The following is a 20,018-nucleotide window of genomic DNA, read 5'->3' as shown; positions in this document are numbered from 1 at the left end:
AGTTTAACCTTGACAATATTATTGTGACAATTGTGACAGACGTTACGATAAAAAGAAGTAATGTAAAAGTTATATATTTCATTTAAATTATTTTAACAACAATTATATAATGTCGAGGAATTAATATAGGTGATGATCTACTAAATATGCTGAAATAATTAGGATACTATTGCATTTAAGAGTGCTGTATGCAGTGGTTAGAGTGAATTTTCACTTATTCAAGTCATAGGTCCGAAGACTGTTTAACTAGATAAAACTAAGACAGGGGAATGACTTATTATTAGATTTTATTACCGGTAAAAATTGTAAGTTAAGAAAACGTGTTCTTTCCCATACAATGACCATTTTGGGATACATTTATCACAATTTTATACTGGATAAATTACACGTTTAACCATGGTTCACTGTGTATTCTACAGTAGGTGAACAATTTCAAGGAATATCATTATTTTGTTACAATGGCGTGAGGAAAAAAAATACTATTATTATTTTTTCATTACGAAAAAGAGACTATGTGCGGAAGTAGAAAACTTAGACGTCAATGTAAAGTATATTGCTCTCGGCAATATAGAAAAAGCCAGCTTTATATTAAAAAATAAGCGCATTGGTTAAAAGTCTTAAAAATTTACCTGGCTCTCTCAATACTACTGACTACACTTATTTAAAAATATGGAATTTTACATAAAAATAAAAAGGTACGCTTTATAATAATAGCTCGGAATTATATAAAGATATGATCATAAATAAACAATATTGCTTCGGCTTTATCGTTATTGCATAATAATAATAAAAAAGTTATTACAAAAGGTTAAGGAAATAAAATAATATTAATATATAAATATACATCTAAACATATAAATATAATTGAAGTTTCTATCTGTGATATCTAAAATTTTTTTTTTCAAGTGCATATAGTTATTTACACGATACAAAAACACTAACAAACAAATTTAAAATTTTTGTCTGTCTACCTTACTGTTTATTCAAGCGAAATCTCAGGAAAAATTATATATGAAAATGAAAATTTAAAAGGACATTTCTTGCGAGCGAAATCAAATAAAATTTCAAATTATTTAAATTATTAAGTAAAAGAAAATCAGCTAATTTTCCCTTAAAACACTTAAATAATATGAAATAAATATTGGTACAGTTTAAGCGGGCGAAGCCGCGCTGGGTCCACGAATATTAAATATATATAATGTATACTCTTAAGTATGTACAATGTACATGTATACTCACTCTAAATTTAAGATCTTCATTTTGGTCTCTCGCCCTTTCCAATTTCTCTAATAGTTGAGTACGTTGAGTTGTAGTTCGCCTTAGTCGTGAACTTGTCACCTGCAATGTTGATAATTATCAAGCATTAATATTAATTAACAATATATATTTTTTGTGAAATATATTTTTTTGAGGTTGATTTATGTATAAATTTAAGACTTAGTAAATACTTTAATGTATTTATCTTAATCAAGTTGTTATTATTAAAAAAACGTAATATTTTAATAAAAAATAAACTTATTGTGCAATTTAATACGGTCATAAGTTACCAGTTTACAAAGTTCCGCGATGATTAGTTTAGGCAATGGAGCATGAAAGCAGGACAAACAAACGAATAGCCCGTCGACTTTCACATTCTTTATTCTATTAAAAAGTTCTATTAAATAAGGAATTCATTATAATAATTAGGAAACTAGAAAAAAAACTCGTGCTAAGTTAATATTAACCACATCAATTTCAACACGATTATAATATTGTAATTTAATCTAAATGACCTCCGAATAATGAAGATTTATGAATTATGCAAAGCGCATTAGCTATTCATACTTCAAAGGGCGTCGACAGAAAGGAAGCCTTCGAGTTATGAAATAAAATCTCAAAGTACATACAGCTGGCCGACAAAGAGGTACTTAAGTTTTTTTTATGGATTTTTTTATTGTATGTACCGGAAACATAACACAGAATGATCTAGTTTAATGTACGTATATAACTCAATGCATTACTATGTTATTGTTTAGAGTCCATCGAGCATTAGAATATTCACAGAGTCCCAGTCTATTCATAAAAGCCCCTAAGGACTATGTTATTGCTAATATAATGTATATTAAATATTAAATATGTACACTATTTATTATATTAAAAAGTATGTTAAATTCCACTTAAACATTAAATCTATAAAAGTGTAACCATTAAAATATTTTAAATAAAATATTTGTTCGCACAAATACCATCATAATTGTATTTACTCTTGGTAATTTACCACAAATAATTACTTCAGATTTGGTTATGACAAATATGAAATAGTGTTAAACTAGTAAAAGTCATTGCCATAAGTTTAATGAGTTTTAATGGTACTTATTGATTAATATACGCAAACTTGCACATGCGAATATTATTTTTACAATGTGAATAAAAAACAAAACATTTTTTTATATCTATCTAATACCTACCTAATATATAAAAGCGGTAGTTTAGCGTTTCGGCCACACTCCATTAGTTTTTATCGTCGCGCGTAATTCTGCCGAAATCAGCGTTACGTCACTTGTTGACGAGCACTCGTTAGTCGTTAGTGCAACAAACAGTTCTGTCGTCGACGAAATTGCACGTACCCAACTACCCACTGTGTTACCTCATTTGTTCCGCAATTAGTTGCTAATGAAGGTACACAATGGCTAATACTTTTAATGTTTTTTAAGATTTTTTTTTATAATTCCTTATTAAATCTTAAAACAACAGGAAAACGAAAGTGAACATCACGTTCCGTAACATAAGATAGATTATAGAATAAAGGTCGAATGTATATTGTCGTCTTCTGCATGATTTGCGATATCTGTTCAGTTTACGTTAAGCGCCTGCGGTTTTACCTCGGGCTATAAAGCAGCGAAAGTTGGTAACTAATCGAATTGTGCAATAGATTTTCACCCATCTCTATCGTATGACGTATCATTAACGGCCAAATACGGTCATACTTTTTACGCACAAATAATTTTGATTATAGTTAGATCTGGTGACTTGCAAAACTCTTAAAAAATTAACCGAGCTATTATGCAACTAGACAATAAATTGTTTCGGTTGTGTAAGGCACCAAATTGTTAAGAGTGAAGTATTGTTTTTTCCGTTTTAGTCAATTGGTAATTTTGTCAATGGTAATTACAGGAAAATATATTTGTAAAGTCGTTTCCTTTTTGCGTCGGTAAACCTTGAGTATACATATTTATGACAAAAAAATCGAATAACGAAACATACCTGATTCTGAACGGTAGAGATGAGCAGTTGTCTTTGAAGTTCGACGGGATTGCTCTCAAGAAGAATCGCAGCGAACTTCTTTGAATCGGGTGTTGCGACTTGCGGTGGCCGAGAAGGAGTTCCGAGAGCAGTGTCCAATCGGCCCAATGGTGTGTTCGGCGCCGGAGGTGGACTTGCTGCCGCGGCGGCTTCCAGGAGAGCGGTTTGGGCGAGCAGGGTATCTCTTTCATTTCGTAATCGCACCAAGTCTGTACAATCACCACATCCAGTTGATAATGCTCGAGCAAATGACTCTTCGGCGGTCTCAGAGTGCCTCTCGTCCAGTTCTCCTCGTAATAGTTCTGCTTCATCTCGCAATCGCACGCCTTTCCTCTGTATAACATCGAGTAATGCCCACAGCTCATCTTCGAGCGGGCGAGGGCGGCTGGCGGAGGCGGACGCAGATGCAGAAGAGTGAGCGTCTTTTCCACAGGATGTCTCTGTGCTAAATCCAGAGTCTTGAACAGAGGGTTGTGGTTTCGTCCTGGCAGTGTCCCCGCTGCCTCCTGCGAGTTTTCTTCGTACTCGCACTCCAGGTTCCCAGTCGCGACGCGTCTCATTCGTCGGCGTCGACGGCGCCATTTTCGAACGTAAATTGGGGAAGGTCTCGATGACGAGATCGCGGAATTCGAGTAATGCCCCGACCTCATTCTGGAGTTCCTGAAGATGATTGAAAATGATATTCAAAAAACGGTTAAATAAATTTGTCATTATGTCAATATTTTCTTTTTAGTAGTAGTATAATATCTGGATATTATATTAAAAAATGTTTTCAAAAAGTAGTTTAATCGGATTTATAAAGTACTATGTGAATAGTAATATTAATTTTAAAAAATATAGTAAAATAAATCGTTAGTAGCAAAGCAATGTATTATATTATAATAGAAATTACCTGTAACGCGACGAGAGACTTAGCCTGCTCCGAAATGAGGTAATGGAATGGTCCAGGAGGCGATCGTAGTTGCATACACTCCATGCCCGAGCCTCCGGAGCCACCGCTCGCGCTGTCCGCACCGCCTGTCTGCAAGTTATTGCCTATTATAGAATATTTATCTAATAACTTTATAAAAGACCTTGTAAAATAAAAATTATTTTCGTATTTTTTAAAAATTATGATTGTTTTATTTCATCATCATAAAAGTTGTGAGTTTTCCAACTAAATAAACGTTACTAAATAGGGTTCATGTAATGAATATCTTATTAGAGTAGCAACTCACGATTTTCCTATAAGCGACAGTTGCTCGTTGCTAATAAGGTTACGTTAGATTACTTAAATACGAATTAAGGGCCATTACACGTCTTGCATTCCATGAATTAAACAATCTGTTGAGCAATCACTAGTGTCAATGATAGTAATTGAAACTTAAGTATATACTTATTACCTTTAAAATCTTTTAAGCGTTTCTGTTTGTAATGAAACAAATGATTTATATTTAATCTTATTGCTCATAAAATCAAAGACAATTTGAAGACTTATATAAAATGATTTTTTTTTTATGTAAATTTATAAAAACAAATTATATTTTACATTTTTAAAGTGTTATTCCACACTTCAGAAAGAAAAGTGTTGTGTATGAGTACGTACAATAAAAAGCATGTTGCCAAATTATATTATAGTAGATAACTGGTAAAAAAAGGTTTCAATTTTAAAATAAAGCATACATAAGTATATCTGAAATATATTCACCATTTCTACAAGTAAAACATTTTTTACATTAGATAATATATAATATAAAATATATAATCATTGCGTGTAAGTGATCTCTGTAGTTTGCTTTGGCTAGCCTTTGTTACCGATACTTTGTTTACGCGTCACCTGACCCCCTTTGTGGTTGTAAAATAAGAGTCGTATTTTAAGATCGGTCTTATTTCTTTTGATAACGAAGGTACTTGAAACTATCATCAGTCACACTTTAGCTGAGATCTAGAGCAAATACACTATACAGGCAAGGTTACATGTAATCTTATAAGCACAAAGCATTTGCAAAAAGAATAATATATTTAAAATAAAACAAAAATTAGATATTAGTACCTAAGTACTTATATAAAATTTAAGAAAATACCTATATATTTCTTAAAATTTTGTAAGACTGTTACGTAAAATAGACTTTTTCATATCTTTTTACTACAATAAATAAGGGAAAGGTTAGTTTTGGCGCATATGCACAACCGTGCGACAATAAACCCGACAGGTTGTGGGTTCGATTCCCATTCGAGAAAATTAAAATATTAATTATTTCATTTCCTCGCTCTTACAACGAGGTAAAGCGCGGCGTTGAGTTCCGCCACGACGAATGTCAATTTTGAAACCTATAAATTTGACAGGTGTTATAATGTGAATGAATTTACCTAATAACATCCATATTCGCATGATCGTCGAGTCAGAGAAGCCGATATTTATGAAGTTAACACGACATTTTATAGTTACCAGTTAACTATTTGCGTAAACTTCCTGTGTATATCCCCGTTCGGTAAGAAAACGAACTGCTAATATTAGCACCTATAATTTCAACCAGGTTCAAAACTACACATACATAGGGTATATTAATTATTTGGATACATTGGCTACGTTTCCAGTAGATCAAAAATTCCGTTTTGAGTAAACGTAGAATCTGTATCTGATAAAGAGGCTTATAAATGTCGATGTCACTTAAGTGTGATAGCATTAGTGCTGTCAATTGTGATAAAGTCCTCACTGATACTGTTTTTGTTGTTGTGAAATACCTATGCGATTATTTTATCTTAGTTTTTGATATTTTAAAAGATATATAAATATAAGATGAGTCATATTTGATTAGATCTTGTCTTAAATTCAGGATTCGTATATACTATATTATCACGCATATAGCAAAGACGGCAGAGGGAACCTACTGTTAAGACACTCTGTTCTCCATTTTCCGCTGATTTTTTCGAGACATTGCGCGTTGAGTGGCACTCAATCAAGGCAAAAGCCCGCCTTGGTGCTAGAACGAAAAAAATTAAATTTTAATAAATAATAATTCGAGTGGGGAACCCACGACCGTCGCGTTACAGTCACATCTTGTGCAAATCCGTCACGACGGCATGTAATATATGGTATATACCAAATTATAAAGATCATATGCAAAAGATTGACAGTTATTTATACTTTCTAGCTCAACTAAAACAGTTAGATACTAGAATATTATTTCAAATGTTACGAAAGTTATTCCATTGAATTTTTTGTGAAACATCACAATTTTAAGTTTCACTTTTCACTTCACAAGGCGATTATATTCACTGTGTGTTATTATTATAATTTACTAATGCGTCGCAACATTAAGCCATCGCCATCCACAAACAAACGGAAGCCATAGCTAGAGGCAGCCATTGTTTTCTCTATACAAAACGTAATAGTATGTAAATTGTAGAAAAATCGAAAATAACGCAAAGATATTTGTTATATTTATATTATACTTTGTTGAAAACATATTTTGTATAAAAATATATTGTTTTAATTGCATTAATTTTGCTGAATTGTGAAATTTTATACTTTAAACTTTCCTCTAAAATTTGTAGGTCTTTAGAATCATCTATATATTTTGTTATTATTTGAGTATGTACGGAGTGTCTTAACACTAGCTTTCCTCTGCCTACCCTGCTGTGTGCGGGATACAGCGTGAAGATGTTTTTTTTTTTAATTTGAATATGTCATATAATTATGGGATAGAGTTTAAATTTAAATATTTTTTACAAACATAATGGTAGCATTCGAAACATTATTATAAATCAGTCTACTTACAGAATACAATGGAAACTTTACCTTGAAAATTATTTCCACATGAAATGAAATAATAAACACTATGTTGATTTTCCAAGTTTTTATTTAATGTCGTCAGCATAATATTTGAAGAATAAATACTGTAAATATATATTTTTTTATTATATTTATATTTTACTCATATATATGATATCTTTTGTGCAACAAGTTTTTAAAGTGATATGAATATGTTAAGTTAATCATGTTAACCTTTACGTGAGAGAAAAAGGAAATGTATGTAATGTGATATTGAGGTCGAGGTGTCCTATTGCAAAGCCAAATAGCAATGATAAGTTAATTAATTAGTCATAACATTGTGACGTAGTAGATTCGTCATTTATTTAAGATTTCTCGATATTCTCTACACCTTTTAAGACGTTTAATTGATATTAAATAGTTCTAATTGAATGTCTGTAAATTTAAAATTTTAATTTAATATTTGACATAAACAATATCTACATTTAATGTTCTATGGCCTGTTGTTTCAAGCCTAAATAATGTAGTAAAATTTCAAGAATAAATAAAAAAATTAAGCGTATGAACGTAAACATTTTTTTATAATATTTGACCTTAAAAATGTTGCCGATACGCTAAGGCCAAAACAAATAAGGTTACTATTAATAAAATAGTAAGCAACAATGTTAACGTTCTTTTCTTGCAACGATTTATAGGAAACCGATTAACTGATTTTGTAAAAATATTTTTTATTTTCATTTCAGAGAAAGAGATAATATTATGAGACTTACTTACAAAACGTTTCAAGAAAATAAAACTTCCACTCTCGTTAATATATCTAAAGACTAGGTATATTTAATTAACAGTTGCTTTATCAATTACAGGATTCAGTCACTGTAGCTTAACAGCAGTAAATAAGCTATTTGCATAATAACAACTGGGTCATGGAACTCTCATTTTATTTTTTTCCTTTTCTCAGCGTGAACCTGATCACGCTGTATCCCGCATGTAGCAGAGTATGCAGAGGGAACCGAATACTAGAGACATTACGTGCTGAGTGGCGGAACTAAACGCCGTGCTTTACCTCGACACGAAGAAATGAAAATATTAAATATTTTATTTCCTTGAGTGGGAACTACACTTACAAGCTGTCGCGTTGACACTCACTCGTTTATGCGAGTGCCTGCGCCACGACTGGCCTCGTCTTAATGATTACGCTTTTCATATATTTTTTTATACAAGTGACAAAACGTGCAGACGCACGCGTTCAAGTGTAGGCAATGTTTGTCCAAGCTCCTTAATGCATAATCCTGCATTCTACCATACCATTCCTGACAATATATGTATATATGATTTCTACTAAAATATATTTCGAAAAAATCTGTAGAAGTTTATTTATTAAAATGTTCTTGGATTTATATTTGATAGTTTTGAGTTTTTATATTTGATATGTATGAACTAAAATTTTAATTCATGAACTACTTCATCTTTGGTCACACAGAGTTATATATACGTTATAAACACGTCTATAGAACCTTTACAAGAAAAGCGATCGTCCGTCAGTTAACAGCGTGACAAATTAAATCTCCAACATACCGTTTCATTATACTCGTGGAACACATTACCAAGATGAGCACGCAAAAGTTTTGCCTTGTTACGCACTGCCGTTCAATGCTCATGTAGGTACAATGTACATGCTAGCGGTATAAGAATAAGATCATTTATATTTGGTTTAAATTTATAATACTACATAGAAATATTATATGAAGAATTAGGAGATTTCTTTAACAGATATTATATCTAAAAAGTAAGATAAAAGATAGATTTAAGTAATGTAACTGTTCGGTTTTAAATGGAATTAATTTAATTCGTCATTATAACAATATCGTCTATAATAATCTATCGGCACAGGCTTAATACGATAAAGCAATACAATATTTTAAAAGTATAAATTCGTCCATTTATTTCGTCGTGCATGTTGTTATGGTACAGCGTGTAAACATATCATTATGTCGCGTTTAGACGCTCGCGTTCAACGAGCACAAGCACAAGCACAGGTACAAGCATATAATACTGCTAAGCTGTATGTGCATATGCCCATGTTTTTGCTCGTGCTTGCCACCGCTTAGGACGACTGTCGACTGCGAATTTTTGACAAAGATCAAATGCTGAATGTGCTTGAGCTTGTGCGATTTTTAACACGCGCACAGTTTCGCTTGAATCGCTTGCACCTTCATAGCGTACGGACGTCGTACTCACACATATTCTGTGCGTCGAACCGTGAATATTTGTTACAATGTCGGGCTGGTCTCAGAATTAGATTTTATCTCTCTCTCTCTTCTCTTCTCTTCTCTTTACTGGGTAGAAACAATAATATGAACGTGTCCGTCCGTGTCATCTCCCATGTTTGCCCTGACTAGCATGTTCAAGAGCATATGAACTGAGCCCACGAGAGCGCACGGTCTGCGTGCCGGCTGCTTTCCTACCCGGTTGCTTGCCTCGCATGACGAAACGAAACATTGCTGTAGGCTATGGACTACTGGACTATTCAAATATTTTAGAAGCCATTGCTTATACGCGATCGATAAATGTTATTAAACAATGTTTATCTCTAATCGAAATTTGAACGAAGGTAAACCTATTATATTGACAATGGCTATTTGCATTACCAGATTATAGCTGATATAAACATAACGAAAATTGTGTAAGTGTGGAAGTATAGTATGTAATATTTTTTTTAGCTTTACGTTGTATCCTCCACATAGAAGGAGGCAGAAGAAAACTGGGAACCTAATTTTAAGACACTTTCATTCAGACATTTCGGTTCTGCGCTTTCCGCCGAATTCTGATCATTCTCATTTAATATTAAATACAGAGAGTATGCTCTCTTTACACACTATACACAAAATAAACTTAATGTAAAAAGATATAAAAATTCGTTTAGAAAGTGTGATTGAAAGAGTTAATTGTTGAGAGTGTATGAATGAGACATTATCTTCGCTATACTGTTCACAGTGCGTTAGCTCCGGTGCTAAAAGCCTCTAATTGGTCCTGTAAACCAAAAAAACCGGACAAGCGCGAGTCTGGCTCGTCCACTAAGAATTCCGTGCAAAAAGGGAAGGTCTCAATTTTTTTCTAAAATTCAAGCTTAGGTTAGCCAGAGCCCAAAGCCCAGCAAATTGAAAGCCCCGAAATTTTGTTATTAATATAATTTATTTAATTTGTTTTGAAATGAAGTTACCTCCATAAGTAAACGTAGATTGTTTTTATAAGTTAACTAGCGGACCCGGACGCGGCTACGCCTGCTTGAAATATAAGAATATAATTTCTATAGAAATATAATTAAATCTAGATGAAATGCTAAAATTGACTATTATATTTATTTTCATAAGGATGAATATCAAAAGGACGCGGTAACGAACGCGGTCGCGTAGCGACGACGGTTGTTATTAACATGGCAGAATAAATTGCATGTCAAATTAGAAAGTATTTTAATTTATTAGTATATATGTGTAATGTAATGTTATATAGCCTATAGCACTTCTGAAGAATGCAGCTTTCATACAAAACAAAAACAAAGTAAATCGGACCAGTAGATCCAGAGATCTTAGCGTTCAAACAAACAAACAAACAAACTCTTCCGCTTTATTATATTAGTATAGAAGTATAGATTTAAACCTACAAGTATCTCGACAACATGGTAACACAGTCGCGTCCGCAATCTGCAATAATTTGACAGTTAAAATGCTAATCGTTTATATAATTTCTATACTTGGCTTTTACCTTTTAAGTCTACTGCTGTTTATAGAACAAATTGAATTAACTTCCTACGCTACTTTTATTAATTCCATTTAAGATTACGCCAACAAAATACTTTATTTTTAGATAGAATGCGTTATTTTTTTTTTATTAAACATAGAACATTAAAAGTGTGTTCAAATGAATGTCACATAAACAACCTTCGCCTTTCGACAGAGTGAAAACTGGTAAAACGAGGAAACTTCGACTACCGAGGCGAAAGTGTTAATAATATCTATTAGCTTCATTCACTCTCCTATTGGTCATTTTGCTTTGCCGTAGAATGGCATAATTAAGAAGCGTATTTGTAAACAAAAAAAAAACCTAAATAAAAAAAATTAAATTAAACCACTATCAGAATAAGCAAATTAAATATTATTAGAGTTTCCAAATTTTATATACAAAATAAAAAATAAAGGCCGCGACGAGAAATAAAAAAAAATATATATTCTTCACTTTCACTTTTCTTCAAGTCGCACCGTTTCGTCGCACCTTTACAAAAATTGTCTGACCCGATACCATTGGCCTCCTTATCATTATTTACAAGGCTCACGAGTATTCTTGACGCAGAGCTATTTAGGACAATCAATCTAAAACAATAAATATGTCGATATGTTGGCCGCTCATACTGATCATTACAAAATTATATCAGTTTCACGCTGTATTCCGCACATAGCAGGGTAGGCAGAGGGAACCTAGTGTTAAGACACTCCGGTCCTCACTTTTTGCCGATTTCTGGTGGCATTGTGTGTTGAGTGGCAGAACTTAACGCCGCGCTTTCCCTCCACACCAGAGCGAAGAAATGGAAATACAAACGTAAATAAATATTTCACTTCCTCGAGAGAGGATGGAACTCACAACTGTCGCGTTACAGTCACACCCTGGTGCCGATGGGCCACGACGACCTCAAGTAAAGTAAATTGACGGTTTGAATTTCGGAACAAGCAACGTAGAAAAGCACATATACTGTTATTATAGCAATAAACATATTAGATATAATATGTAGGTATATGTACGCGTGAGCAGCCACAAAACATAATATTACGAACCTGTGTTACCTCCGCCCAAATCACTATCCGTGAAGCCGTACCGACATGAATAAAATAGTTAATTACACAGTATGCAGTATGCACATAGCTATAGCCTATTACTGAGCACAAATACGTGAACAGTGCATTTTGCTCCGTTATACCTACATCTATTATCAAATTATAAACACTGCATAACTAGACGGAAAACGTTTTTTTTTGTGTTTTTTTAGCTTCACGCTATATCCGCATTTAGCAGGGTAGACAGAGGTTACCTGGGAACCTAGGTAACACATTCCGTTCCCATTAAGACACTTCCGTTTCCCACTTTCCACCGAAATGTGGAGGCCACGACTAGCTTCAATTCATAAATAGACATATTGAACTATGTTTCAATAAAATCACTATTCCCCCAATACAATTGTGTACAGTAAGACATTAGCCACTGTGCTAAGATGGCGTCCATTTAGAATAAATGTTATTATTATGATTGTTACTTACAAACGAAGTAAAAAGTAAGGTTTCTTTTACTGCAAACTGCAGAGAAGTATGGTGGCAAGTGTGTCATTAAAATTATATTTCTCAATTTTGATATCAATTTGAAGACACACAACTGTACTTTCATCTATAATAGCTATGCTGTGTTCAATTAAAGAAAAAATATTAAAGCTGTACCTAGTCCACCCTATTTTTTAGATTAGGTAACGGAATTATTACAGAAAACAATTCGATTAACCATATTCTTTATCACATATTGTACCTATATATAGGATTGTATAATCATAAGAAATTACACAGATTAAAAAGTGAACATGTTTTTCCGTAACCATCACTATTTCATCATAGCGATAATATTTAAATAAATACGCAAAGCAAGAAACGAGAAGGTTAATCAAAACAACATAATGAAACAATAGGTAATGTTATGTGTATATAATGTATAAACAACTTAACGGAATATCAGCTATCAATCTTAGACCTGAAAGCAGTTGACGGCGGTGCACGTGGCTGACGTGCGATTAGTCACGTTCGTGTTGGATATTGATATGAGTTTCTCAGCTGGATTTTTCGTGGACTGTAATTACGATTATTGTAACGAGAAATAAAAACCACAACGTTTTAAAAGTTTCACTTTGTATGGAAGTAACAAACAAAATACAATTTTTATTACAAATGGACGCCATCTTGGCGCATTGGATAAATGTCTTATTGTACACAATTGTATTGAGAGAATAGTGATTTAGATTAATATTGTTTTCTCTATTCTTAATATTTAGTTTTCTTTGCCTACAAGTGGCAAGAGCAAGCAAGCAAGAGTTGTGAAACTGAAAGTCCATATTTAAACACTGAATTAATATTATATATACACTAGGTATGTTAAAATTAAAAAAAAAACCTGTTATCATATATTAGACTCAAGGTCTAGTTATAGTTAAAATGAAAATGGTATCGATTCAGGCATATGAATATGTAATACATATATTGTTTATAGAAATAAACAGAGCAAAATCCTAATATAAACTAAAACATCGTATTTGCATATATTGTTTTCGAAATAAACACTATATTTGTAAAATGTAAGTAAAGTATATACAGTCTATACTTTACTCTAAAATATGATATACCAACCAAAATAAGTATCATCAAGAATGTAAATATATACCTTCCATTTTTTGTGTGAACACAAAAAAGCAAAACTTACAGAGCGTTAAGCGCTTTATATTTTATTCAAAATTCAAATATTTCGGTGGAATAAAAATGAATTTAATTTTTATGATAATTCTTAAGGCTATATCTGAGTACAGCGAAGCATTCTTTAGCTTGTATCACATTTAAATGTTTGCCACAGAATCCTTGAAGACAAGGCCAAGTTGCACTTTACTAGGTAATATTAAAAGCGTCGAATATACACAATACTTCTAATGTGCCAGGTGAAACGAAGAAGACTTAATTATATTATAAGTCCATTGTTAGACTCAAATATAAATGCATTCTCCTCTCATCAATATATTTTTTAGATATAACAGCTGCATAGCGATGATTGCTCGCTGATGCTGTTCAGCTACCAACTGTTACGTTAGCCAAGCTAAAATAGAACTTAATTCAGCTGATTAAGGTTTAATTTATCCTATTTAACAACTTGAAAACATTTGTTGTGTATAGCAGTATACTTTAAATGGTTGATAAAGGTCAATTGGGCATCAACATACCTGTTTCCAATGATGTCAGTAACTTCTAAATAAAAAAATATCGAGACAATTTTTACGTTAAATGTTTCTTATCCGACATTTAAATCTTAAAATCCAAGTCACACCGTCTCATATTTATGTTTAGTTTTCAAAATATAAATAAAACATAAATGTCATATTCGAGATATAGTTATAAATATATTATGCACGAGTAAGTATAATAATTAAATAATAAGGAAAACATACAAAGAGTGTATGACAGCATCTTTTTGTTTTATACAATAACATTTCTTATTTTATCTATATGCAACTACAAATAAACACAGGAGGACAAACAACTACGAATGAGTAGTTAATTTTTCCTTGGCTTCGATCGTCCAGAGTAAGTTTTGAAATAATGCAAATTTAGAAAAAATATAGTAAAACGATATAGAAGATAAGATTTTAATAGGTTATAAAATTTATTATAAGATAAGAAATATATAATTGATTATATAATTAATGGACCTCTAGATATAAACGAATCGCTTCCCTCTACCTGCATACAGCCGTCACCATAAAGGACGTGATCCCAGTATCCGGACGAATGGACGAATGTGTACGACTGGCCCATTAATAAACAATACAGCTGTTTGGTCACGACGACCCCTTACTCTAACAGCTGCCTGTTGAACTCCCTACAGTAATTACATTATTAAGTATTTACCGATTTGTATGTATTGTATGTAAGGTATACAAATATAAACTTACTAAATCAATAGTTTATATATACACTGAAATAAACATTGGTATATGATCTAGTTTTCTGTTTTGTATTTGGTATACTGTAATAAAGTTACTTTTTTAAGTAAATATATTTTTAATTATTAAACATTTAAATGAATCTATTAATTCTCATGAACATATCAAGACGTAAGTAAGTAATTAAATATACAAGGATATATCCATATTCATCAAATAACGAAGCATTTATATCTTAATGTCATCAAATTGGGTTGTAGGCAGCGTTAGTCGTTTATCCTATTCATGGCTGTTGTTCCAACTGTTGGCGTGGGCGAGTGATTGTTGCACCCACTGGTAGTACCTATGGATTGCAGACGCAAATTAGTCACAATTAAACGCACTGTGCCCAAGTGGAATCGATTCTTAGTAGTTGAGCAATTAATGTGAAGGTTCTGCATCGGATTCGCATTGTGGCGGAGTTTAGACCTGTTTAAATGATTGTCAAATCATCTAATATGATTTTGTTAAATATTTTTGGTTTTTCTTTCAATCTGGTCTGGTGAGACGAAATATCACGTTCATTTCCGACAGACATCACAACATAAGTGGTTGGAAAATATAATTGGTGAAGGGATTTTAATTTTAATTTAACATATTGAATACCAAATGTCATTTAGTACTGAGCAGTCAATTCTTATTGATGTAAAATTGTAAAATCTATCACTGACATTTGTAAATATATTATAGTGTTCTCTACAATATTTGCAATTAAATTACAATACTGTAAAAAAACATTTCGATTATAAAGTCATATTACCCTTCCCAATTCTAAAGAAAAAATAATATTAGTTCAGCATTCAACTGCCTACAATTCTATCTACACAGTTGTTATATAAAAATATAAACTTGTATATATAACTAAGACGAATTAGATTATTATTCATTTCTGAGATCCGTTGTCCAAACAAATCAACTGTCTGTAACATTACAAGGCCAGCCTCTCAATATTCCGGATATTGACCCGCTTTTGACTAGCCGTGATATTTATTACCTTTGATCTATGTAACGTACCTAATAAAGAGAAATCAATTTAAACTACCGGCGATGAAACAACTTGGAAACTTGACGTGCTTATTTATATCTATTTATACAAATATACTATTTTAATGGATATTTATAATGAAATAATTAAATATTAGTAAATAATTTTAAAATATTATCAAATTAATTGTTGAAACTTTAATCAAATTTATATTGTTATCAGTAGAAATAGATTATGCATAATATTGTAAATAAATGTTAGTTTAACAAAAGGGTTCATATTATTCTTCCCCATACATTAGGTATCGGCGCATTATTAATAAATATTGTTATAGAGAACTATTTTAAAATATTTATATTAAAATCATTACACTTGTATAAGAACATTATGACGTGTAAATGTTTTCCATTGGTAATTAAACATGACTTCGCCACAGTTAAAAATAAATCGTAGGTTTATGTCTTTTCTGAAAACATGTTTTACGTAACAATCTTTTTTATATTTTTACATCTCTTGTTATTGATTTTATCTTTTTCTCTGATTCATTATAGTTTCACAATCAATCCTATCAGTCACATGATTGAATGGCATTTCATATCGGCGTTATTGCTTAAGCCACGAATTGTTAGTCTGAAAGTTTTTTTTTTTTCAAAAAATAATTTAATTACCCAGATTTCCATTGGTTTTGTTCAAAGATGATTTGCTCTAATAGGTACACGGCAAATAAATTGTTTTTTTGAAAAATCATGTAATAGAAAATATTCTTATCTTAAAATATCTTTAATCGTGTATCTATCAGAAAATGGTTGCTTCACATTAATAACAATGAGAATAGTTCAGTGCGATATATCTTGTAACATCATAAAAGATTACAGCTGACAGCGCAACGCAAGAAGGAAATCCTAGTGATGCAAGAAATTACTCAACACAAGACTTTAACATTTCAAACCTTTCAAGAAAATATTATAATTCCATTACGTTTTTAATACTTAAACTACTTTTACTCCTTTATAAGCATAATTTTTAGTTGTTCCGACATTTTGCTTACGTTGTTTTTATTCTGTTTTGCATGTAATTTCGTTCCGATTTGTAATAGTTTTCTTTATAATGTATGAAACATACTTACTAATTGTTGGGCAAAATTATCTCATTGTATTGTTATAACTATTTTAAAAGTTTTAATTAATATATGTATACATGTATTTTATTATGACTTACAACAAGATACAACTTATAAAGCGTCAACAGCTACACTCGATGAAGATAAAAGCAATTGAAATAATTGATGCTACAAGTGTCTTACTACGTACAAGGGCCATTCAGTCCCCTTCATATCTCCAGAGCCCGGCTCCAGACGTATGAGAGTATAGTTAAGTAGGTCTTAAAATTAAATTTCATTTTATTGACAACTAAAATGGTGTAAACTTAAAATATATAATTTACTATATTTCACAAAACATTACATACATATATATTATCATTAAAAACTACTTCGAATAAAGTTAATAACCTACACCCAAATCAGTATGTATGAGTCACCAAATAGACGATAGACGTGTAATAACGGAGGTGTCTGGACCGGAGGTTTCAAGCTATTCCAACCAGATACGATTTAATAACAACTTCAAAGAATATGTAGACTTTTATTTATAAGCTAAATAATATATTAAAAATTTTACAGTGAATTCATCGATATAGATCGATAAAATAAATTAAGGAATTTTACTTGATTTGTTGTTAAGATCTGATCATTTGTTACGATAAAATTTAGGAAATGAAACGTCTGTTTCTTCAAGCATTGCGTAAAATATATTTAATGGAAATTCTTTTATATCTTCTACTAATATATGTATTTTTATCTTAAAATTAATAAAATTTACATCTTTAAATCGCCCTAGCGTTTAGAAATGAAATTTTTATAATTAGTAGTAAGTTAACCGAGTTAATCAGATATGTTATATATTGTTATGTACTGCTCTGCTGTGTGCGGGATACAGCGTGAATATGATTTATATCAGTAAATTATAAGTTAATTATAAACTATCCTTGCATTTCTTCAACCATATTTTGATTTTATTTGTATAATTTCCTTTACAACCAGACGGAACGAATACAAATATAAACTGGGTCGACATTAAATGTTTTAACATAATTCTTTCACCTCCAACGTACTGCTCGCTTAGTCACTCACTTCCTTGACGGAGTTAAATCTGACTCCGTTTACGGTAAACGTAAATATTGCCGGCCATACAAAATAGAACGACTGGTTTCCAAATGTTCACGACTACTGCCAGCGCATCTGTTTTAAAGCGAATATACTTAACTTATTACGAAATATAATTTCGTGAGGTTGAGACATTTGTCAAACATGCATTCATATCGATTGTTATGAGAGTGGGACACTTTCACTGCATGAATCAAGACTTGATCCAGTTCCTCCAGCGGCTGCGAGGACCGAGGATTAAGATCGGAGTCCGGAATTCACAACACGTTTCACAAAGGCTGCGCGCACACACATCGTTGCATAGTTAGGCAACACTTTCTATTCTACGCTACGGTTAACGAATAACTGCTCATTTAATTTACATGAAGCACAGACATAATTGACGCATGAGATGAGGTCCGATAATGGATTACATAGAGGTCATTTATAGTTTTTGGAGAGATTAATTTTGGGCCAAAAATTTTATAGAGTAAAATATAAATAAGTGTTTAAATTGAATAGCATAGGTAATAACAATATTATTTATATTAAGAACAACAAAAATGTTGGGTATTTTACAAATACTTCTAATTTCTTATATTTTATATTGTCTTGTGTCATAATTCTTAGTTATTCATTCTCTTAAAAACCTTGCCTTAATTAACTATGTTAATGAGAAAGTTACTCAAGACAAATATTAGTATATTCAAATGTTATTATTTTAATATAAATGTTTGATCAACATTTCATTAGGTGATTTAAATAATTTAGAACGGTTTTTAAAGCCATATTTTTGAATTTTATTTGGGGACACTTTCACTTTGCATATTAAACTAGAAATATAATTAACCCACTATAGAAATCTTTAGTAATCAAAATATCCCGCGAACGACGTCGGCGTAGTCTTTTCAGTTTGCATTGTTAAGACGTTACGTTGTTTCAAAATTTTAGGAAATACCTATGTAACAGTCTCTTGCTAACAGAGACGAAGCAAATGGCGCAATCAGTTACCAATTATTAAAGATGACATTTGCATTAATCAAAGAAATTACAAAATAAATATATAAGTATTATATTATATTATACTGATTCAAATAAAACAAACACTAAATGTTTAGGGGAATTTTTCTAAAAACAATTCTGAAAACTGCATTCAAATCGTTTAAGCCGTTTCTGAGGTAAGCGTGCATAAACCACAAAGAGAAAATTTTAAAATATCAATGTAGATAAATGCCTCCAATAATGAATTTTCTCATATATCTTCCACGGACAAACAATTTTATGTTATGTATAGATAAGTATGTCAAAAATCATGAAAGTTGTAGCATAAATAATATTGCAGGCCAAGTGATATTAATATCGTCAAAGAACAGCCCAAGCATTTCTCCACGCCCTAGTTAGTATGTACTTTAGTAGGTAATACGAAATGTAATAGGTGTGGACTGCAGATATCGTATAGCAATATTTCTTACTGTTCATTATTCCAGTTACTTTAACCATTCCCTAGTAGTTTGTTCGACTTTAAGAAAATACAAATTAAAATACTAAATACTAATATTTCACTGGTACCGTAGTACTTTTTAATTACTATCTACTTATAATTTATTTAATTCACTTTTTATTCGGAAATAAACAAATTCATATATTTATAAGATACTAGCGGCCCGCTCGCGGCTTCGCCAGCGTGAACTACGTTTTTATTAATTTCTGTCTCCATGAGTACGTCCTATAAGTGACGTCCATGCAAAATTTGAGACTCCTAGCATTTGTACTAACGAAGTTTCATACAAACTTTCAACCCCAAAAACAACCCCTTAGGGGTCGAATATTGCAAGTTCCCGTCTTAGCGAGCACCTACTTCCTATAAATAACTCCTATGCAAAATTTCAGAGTCCTAGCACATGTAATTTCTGAGATTTCGTGATGAGTGAGTGACCTTTCGATTTTATATATATAGATTTTAAAGTCTAATAGACATATTACATCAATTCATCTATGTTATATACAAGTCTTAAATATC

At 31.7% G+C, this 20,018-nt stretch overlaps 1 protein-coding gene across 5 annotated transcripts in view; it reads right to left on the bottom strand.

Annotated features, from left to right (window-relative positions):
• jvl (javelin-like) overlaps window positions 1–20,018 on the bottom strand; it is a 53,645-nt gene that overhangs the window by 4,498 nt on the left and 29,129 nt on the right. For all 5 annotated transcript variants that reach the window (XR_014879068.1, XR_014879067.1, XM_085202696.1 and 2 more), the window contains exons 2-4: window positions 4,175–4,303; window positions 3,244–3,942; window positions 1,240–1,338 (exon numbers count right to left, since the gene is read on the bottom strand). Coding sequence is in view for 3 of the 5 variants with exons in the window: in XM_085202696.1 (XP_085058822.1) it covers window positions 1,240–1,338; window positions 3,244–3,942; window positions 4,175–4,303 (927 nt within the window). In the remaining 2 variants the exon portion in view is untranslated. The remainder of the gene's footprint in view (window positions 1–1,239; window positions 1,339–3,243; window positions 3,943–4,174; window positions 4,304–20,018) is intronic.

Source organism: Heliconius melpomene, chromosome 19 (genome assembly GCF_056956725.1).
Source record: "Heliconius melpomene rosina isolate 202511_hmr_F chromosome 19, ASM5695672v1, whole genome shotgun sequence".
NCBI classification, from domain to species: Eukaryota; Metazoa; Arthropoda; class Insecta; order Lepidoptera; family Nymphalidae; genus Heliconius; species Heliconius melpomene.
This window is presented reverse-complemented; position numbering and strand designations above follow the sequence as displayed.